This window comes from Cibotium barometz, chromosome 23 (assembly GCF_041138505.1).
Source record: "Cibotium barometz isolate CiBa-2024 chromosome 23, ASM4113850v1, whole genome shotgun sequence".
NCBI classification, from domain to species: domain Eukaryota; kingdom Viridiplantae; phylum Streptophyta; class Polypodiopsida; order Cyatheales; family Cibotiaceae; genus Cibotium; species Cibotium barometz.
In genome coordinates this window covers 24820673-24827800 of record NC_141068.1, presented here as the reverse complement: position 1 = coordinate 24827800, position 7128 = coordinate 24820673, and the positions used below count along the sequence as shown (strand labels likewise).

Sequence of the window (7128 nt, the reverse complement as noted above, 5' to 3'; positions counted from 1 at the left end):
CCACATGTTTTTTCTATGATATTCATTGGGACGATGAATTGAGTAGTAGGGATGACATGTGGATAGGAAGCTAGGTCCTCCACACTCCACCCAAAGAAACTCCTCCCACTATCACCTCCGACCTTCCGTGACCACACTTCGACTGCCGTAACCGTCGGTGCCCTCCGACATCTCCTACCCCATCAGGTCCACTGACTACCAGTGGCACGTATGATGTGCATAGACAATGCTAAGGGTACTCATGGAGGCAACACCTTTCTCCCCTTCCCAAGGCAGGGCAAAATCCTCTTTGAGCACCATCTCCCTTTTTCGATGGAAGATCTTCCCTCTACACACAACATGATGAGGGGTTGGGACCTCGAGGAGGAGGACACCCAAGGAGGAGATAAGGGGAGATAACTCTCTTTGCAGTGGAGCACATTATCTCTTGTATCATTATTTAATGGAATTTTGATATATAGTGTTACGCTCTTGTGGTGTTTTGTGTATCTCTTTGTGTGTGTGCGATGAGTGAGTTAATTACACATAAACTTAAAAATTAGTTTTCCATTGAATGTGACAAAAATCATTTTTTTAACCTGGGATATTCAATCCTAGAATATGATAGAAAGTCCTCTTTTCACATTATGCAGCATAAGAATGAATTATGCATCAATTCTTACAGATTTTGCCATAGCTCCGCTGCTATTACTGGCAATTTTCAATTTTTATGAAAAGAATAAGACATAGTAAAATAATTATGATAGTATAACTATCTTTTAGCATTAGATCTCCTCTGTTTGTTGTAGTGAGTGGTGCAGGCTATGGGTGTGATGAGCCTATACCACCAACGTTGACTAGACCCACCCCTGCTTCCTCACGCCCATCTTCACACAGGGGGTTTAGAAGACGTAGTAGTGGGGTGGGAGCAGGGTGATTTTTCTTTGGCAAAAGTAGCACTAGATCTCTCGAGTCATCTCTCCAATGGGGGGGTTCTTCATCCACTCATTTTGAGCCACCCATAAGGAGAGCCATCCCCCCATTTGATCCATGAACCCTGCCCTATAATGTGGATGTCGATGATGGGATCCTTGTGAGACGGATGCACAAGGGAAGAAAGTCATCAATTAGCTGCATATACTTGCTAACATGGAGTTCACAAATTCCTTTAAGAAGTGGAAAGCCTAGGATGAGTTCTCAAAACAATATGTTATCGATGTAATAACACACCTCACATAGCCCCTGGACAAGTATGATTGGAGATTGTTTATGGAAAATCCTTATCCATTCCGACTACGAGGATCTCACATAGAATCCATACGATTAATGATTTCACTATTGATTTTTATTCTATTCTTTGACAGGTACGTGTAGCTATTAATTCCACACAAGAGTGTTCTGCTAAACAAGCAAAAAAAAGTGGGCACGTAAATGAGAGCATAACACTATCGCATTCCTTGTCATACATGATTTTTTTCTAGGATAGAACTTGCATAAGATTTGACTCTCAAAAAAGAAGAAGCAGTAGTAATTCCCTTTGCATTGATTAATGAGAAGGTTCTCAAGCAAGGTTCTTGTAAAGTAAATGGAAAGAATCTACTGGTATAAACTGCTGTGATAAAAGGCCCTTGCATATGGTATAAACTACTGGGAGAAAGGCCCTTGCAAATGGTGGTAATATGAATTATCACTAACTTGAATCAAAGGACCCATGATAGATTTTATGCCATTTCCACTAGTAATTGCTTACCGCTGCCTGGGTAGCTGTATGGAGGACCATTATTCCAAAGGAGCTCCACAAGCTGCTGGTCGAACTTTGAAGTTGGGTGGTAGGCATCCCAAAATAGATAATCCTCCACATCTTCACACACTGGGAACCCCCTAAAGCAATTCAAAAAGCCCCCGTACTTGCCTATCCCACAACACGCCTGGTCAGTAGTAGTAAAACCTGCAAATCCCACCACTAATGAATGCAACTATAATCAGCAAGACTAATATATATGCTTTGAATTTTTACCCGTTTCAAACTAACCAATTAGTATTATAAATTAAGCTAATATTAAACCTTTGAATCCACCCGCACCAAAAAATAATCAAGTATGTTAATGTTAAACCTTTGAATTCATCTGCAAGTATTTGGAGAGAAGAACGCCTTCACCACCCCAAATTCTGATATTTCAAGTCAGTGTTAAGTGGCAATAACTTAATCCTATCAAGGGCAAGCTTAGGCTTCTTGTGCATATAAGTGCCGGAGAGAGTATTAATACTACATAAAAGTAAATTAAGCTAGTGGATTAGCTAATGCATTCAAAGAGGAGATTACCATAAGCAGAGGGGTTGGCCACGACATTGACCAAGGGCGTGAAAAGGTTTTGATAAGTAAACGTGGAGTTGGGGAGCTTGTCGGTGAGAGAGAGCAGTTGCGGCCTCAGATGGTTGTTAAAATCGATTGCCAGCTGATTGAGCCAACCGATGCAGCTACCGTTGATCGATTTGTAAGCCCTGAGCTGTGAAGGGCAGCACCCCACTGCTCCTATCCCTGCCACCGCCATCTTCCTTGCCCCTAAGTTATATAGAGCCTGCCATCAAATGGTGCAAAATAATTAAACCCCATAATCGGCGTATCAGAAATCAGTAGTTTTTAGATCACCTAAACGCATGGTTAAAACAAGGAAAAAAAACACACACACAAATCTCGGCTAGAATTCTATGTTAACTTTAATTTTAAGAGATGAAATTTATATATTTTAGTTATAAATCTCGCCATTTATATGATTTCTAATGATTTTCAAGCTTAAATCTTAGTTAAACCTAAACATTGCCTTTAATTTTAAGGGGAAAAAAACCATTTTTTTTTAGCATTGAGATGGTCTACAGCCTAGTTAAGCCTAGTTAAGTGGGTTGTGAGAAGCTCCACTATATCACCAGGTTCTGTATCTATGGAATTAGTAATTTAGAAGCTTGAGCTACAGAAGGCCGGTACTTTGAAAATTTCTATATAACCAACGAGTGCTAGCTCATCTAGTAGAGAGTTGGTCTCTACTCCCAAGGTCTTGGGTTCAAGTCTTGGGGGCCTCGTTAGATCAAGGGTTGATTATAAGCATGTACGATGGGTTCACCCTAGCCCTCATCCCAACGGGGCCGCCTCCACCTCACCCACTCCCAAGGTCTTGGGTTCAAGTCTTGGGGGTCTCGTTAGGTCAAGGGTTGATTATAAACATGTACGATGGGTTCGCCATCCCTCATCCGAACGGGGCCGCCTCCACCTCACGGAGACTGGGTGTATGTTTCTAAAATTTCATGTACCTTCTAGAAAAAAAATAAATTCTAAATATCTATTGAATGAGCATTGAGTAGCCTGAGCTACACAAGGCCGGTACTTTGAAAATATTTGAAGGTCATAGATGATGATAGACCTTCAGGCTTCAAATTTCAGCCCTGGCACTGGGAGACAACTCTTACACACGATACATTTATTACACGCGCAAGGATATACATAGATCTAAAGCATGCACAATCATTACAGGAATCAGGGAAGGTAGTTAGCAGCATTTAAAACACACGACTACTTCATCCCCACAGATATCATAGTACATACGTAGGAGCATTTAAAACACAGCGTCCACTCGTCCACACCCACAGCCACCGACTACCCTCCAAATATCACTAGAATCTGTATTGTAACTCTGTACTAGCCATGCCTGTGCACACGCGATTTCACAAGTATTAAATACGACAAGGCTACCACCAACCTCCGCTTGCGACAGCAACTTTGTCACCAACACATCTCTGTACTGTGTTACTGTGTATGCCTTGGGCAACGGTGAACCTGGGAAGAAGTACGTGTTTAACCAGTCATTAGAGCCAGTTACTATGTAGAAAACGGACTTCGCAACAAGCTCGCTGGCTGCATCAGCCCCTATCAGCCCAATAATCTCTTCTTTCACTGCAGCAAACTGTTGGATCTGGCCGTCTAACGAGGTCACTTCTCCCTAACCCACATCAAAAACACAAGATTAAAAATTGGGATTGTGAAGAATAAACTAAATTACTGGTTAACTAGCTCCAAGTTACATCTTGCCTTGATTACTGAGCAGAAAAATTTAGTTTAGGTATACTAGCTTAAGATAATGATAATACTATACTAGGTTAAGTAATATTAGATTAAATGATTAAGATGACAGTAATACTATAGCAGGTTGAGTAATTAAGTTCAGGTGTATCAGATTGAGTAGGTTGACTAATTAATCCGCATCAACTGCGTACAAAGTTGCTGCCTGTGTAAGACTTTATTCCCGAGGCTGCAGAAGCAAAGTTAACACCCTGCAGAAGCTTGGGGCCTTTTGTAGAGGGGTCCTCAAAAATGGGTACCAATGGCAAACCCAAAGTGAAGGCTGCAAATATAAGAAACACCAATTAGAAAACAAAATAAAAAGCATACACAAAAAGGATCTTTGGAGGGTAATACTGATAAGGAAAACCAAATGGCAATAGGAGTAAAAAAATAAAAATCATTATACAGTAGTAATAATGACAATGCTCTACGGCTGGCAAAAACCCTTGCAATATCATAGCAAAAGAAGCATAGCTGATGCACAATGGCTGTCTGCATGTGATGATTGCAATGTCCTAAGGCAATACATTTAAAGTATCCTAAGGCTTAAATTTTGAATTGCTAAAACCACCCAAAAAAAAAAACACCAAGCAAAAGAAAACCACAAAATGACAGTTTTTATGCAAAAAATTACATAGATAAACAAGAGGAAGCAATATACCATTGAAGGACAGTTGGGTCTGTAAACCTCCCATCATTAAGTAGAGAACCTTATTATAGAGATGAAATAAACAAATGCTACAAAATGGCACATATACCGCTGAAGTGGTGAAATAAGCAGGGACGTTCAACATGGCAAACATTAATGTCGTGTTCTGAGAAAGCGAACAAAATCTAGCATGGCAATTTTCAACTGTGGTAGTAAAGAAGTGTGGTGACTGGAGAGGAGATGTACCCAAGTAATCAAGGGCATTGTAGCCATTGACAAAACGGCCAGTAGGGACACCACCCGGGAAGTCTTCACCGTAAGGAGGATGGTTTGCTTTGGCGAGTGTGAGGAAGTGGTTGTTGTTGCCTGCATCTGCAAGGGAGTCGCCAAAGATGAAGAGGGCGGGCACAAGGGGAGATGAAGAGCCATCCAGGCTTGCACTGCTAACAGTAGTGATCAATAAGCCATCACACAGTGCAAGGACCAAAATGACAAGGGTGAGGAATACGCTGTGGAAGCCACCGCGGGCACCCATTTGCTTAATAAAGAACTATCCCTCAAGGGTGAACAGCTCTCTTTGGGCTACTCCTACACCTTATGTTAACACCCAATCAGGAGTACATTATCAACATTCAAGTAAGAGTACATTATCGCCTTGGATTACACCTTGGATTACTAATTAGGAAAGAGCTTGCGGCTTGCCCTTCCTAGTGATATGCCTTTATAAGAGTAAGGAATGCTAATGATGGATGGATGATGCTCCGGAGTAGGCCATTCATTTAGTACTCTTTTGACTCTCTGCGATGTCCCCGCCGCCTTCCTTTATGAGCATGTGCAGGGGAGTCCCCACCTATCAAACTCGTGAATTTGGAAACGTGTCAACGACAGTGGTTGACGAGCTCGTGAGAGACACAGTAGTATTTACCCCACCACCCCCACGGGCCACCATATCATCCATGCACATTTCACGAATCACGAGTGATCATCACATGGCTTTTCACCATCCCTTCAGACACAGCTTCGCTCGTGTCTGCACTCTGGAAAATAGCAACAACCATTGTTTACTTCTTTTTTTTGCAAGTAGGGTATCCTATCCTTTTCTTAAGATCTGGGCTCTTTTGGAAAATACAAACTAGATAGCAACTTCCAAACACACTTCTTTATCTTCTTCTTCCTTCTTTAATCTCTAATGTTTGGTGGACAACAATGTGGACGTTAACTTCTCAATTGTTTTATCTTCTTCGTCTTTAATCTCTAATGTTTGGTGGTCAACAATGTGGACTTTAGCTTCTCAATTGTTGAGTGTGGGCCCATTCAAAGGGCCCCGCCCACATTGAGAAAGGGAGGGTCGGGCGGTCACAAGAGCACGGGCTTTCCCTACATACATGGCAGGTGGTCGCAAGTCCTGCCCAACTCGAGAAAAACCAAGGGCCCTAATGGCTGGAGATAAATAATGGAAATAAATTCACTGTAGTCACTCAACATTAAATAATGACTAGTTGGCAGACCCGTGCTTCGCATGTCTTTTCAGACTTCCAAATTCAAATTTTACCCGAGCCTCCTCAAACCTCCTTCCCTTCTCAAGTGGCCTAGACCCAGCCTTCATGGGTTGATTGCCCTTCTCTCTCTCTCTCTCTCTCTCTCTCTCTCTCTCTCTCTCTCTCTCTCTCTCTCTCTCTCTCTCTCTCTCTCTCTCTGTGGCTCTTTTTATTTTTTCCCTTTAAAACAAAACAAAAACATCTTGTTTAAAGTAAGTTTACTATCTCTCTCTTCGTTCTCCTCTCTTTTTCCCCCCTTAGAAAACACTCACTCAGTTTCTCTCTCTACCTCACTCTCACTCACTCACACACTCTCTCTCCCCCCTCTCTTTAACTCTCACAACTTGCCTTTCTCTTTTTAACCTCTCTCTCTCTCTCTCTCTCTCTCTCTCTCTCTCTCTCTCTCTCTCTCTCTCTCTCTCTCTCTCTAAGTCACTCTCTTTACCTTTCTCTAACTCTCTTTATTTCTCTTTCTAACCCTGTCTTGCCCTCCTCTATGCATGCCACGTGGCTTATCTCTTCTCTTGCCATGTGGCATGTTTCCCTTAAGAAATGTAAAGATATAAATGTGTGTGTGTGTGTGTGTGTGTGTGTGTGTGAGCGCTTATATATATGAGAAACTCATTCAGCAAATGATTTGATGGTGACAACTAATTGTGGGCTCCAACACATCTAGGCTTGTGGAAATAAATATAAGAATAGTTTTTTATTTGCAGAATAAACATATAAGTATATATTTATAATATAATATAATATATATAAATTTTATAATAATTATTTTTAAAAAATTATTTATTTATTTATATAATTAAAAATATATTTATGAAAATAAAAATATTAACAAATAG

The 7128-nt window shown here is 41.1% G+C and overlaps 1 protein-coding gene across 2 annotated transcripts; it reads right to left on the bottom strand.

Moving 5' to 3' along the window:
- Positions 1-1488: 1488 nt before the first annotated feature.
- Positions 1489-5497, bottom strand: LOC147625772 (GDSL esterase/lipase 7-like). 2 transcript variants are annotated; one of them, XM_086817831.1, is made up of 5 exons: positions 4989-5497; positions 4246-4373; positions 3732-3971; positions 2303-2558; positions 1489-1891 (listed from the first exon to the last, which is right to left on the bottom strand). In XM_086817831.1, exons 1-5 carry the CDS (start codon positions 5275-5277, stop codon positions 1701-1703), a joined length of 1104 nt encoding a protein of 367 aa, XP_086673957.1. In that variant the 5' UTR covers positions 5278-5497; the 3' UTR covers positions 1489-1700. The 2 variants fall into 2 exon arrangements, with proteins under 2 accessions (XP_086673957.1, XP_086673956.1); XM_086817830.1 differs by having other exon boundaries at positions 1489-1927; positions 4989-5494.
- Positions 5498-7128: the final 1631 nt, after the last annotated feature.

Coding starts and splice junctions, on each gene's coding strand:
- LOC147625772 (XM_086817830.1), bottom strand. CDS start 5,277: ATGGGTGCCCGCGGTGGCTTCCACAGCGTATTCCTCACCCTTGTCATT. Junction 3,972..4,245: donor CTTACACAGGCAGCAACTTT/GTACGCAGTTGA, acceptor GATGTGGGTTAG/GGAGAAGTGACCTCGTTAGA. Junction 1,928..2,302: donor GGCCAACCCCTCTGCTTATG/GTAATCTCCTCT, acceptor TGGGATTTGCAG/GTTTTACTACTACTGACCAG.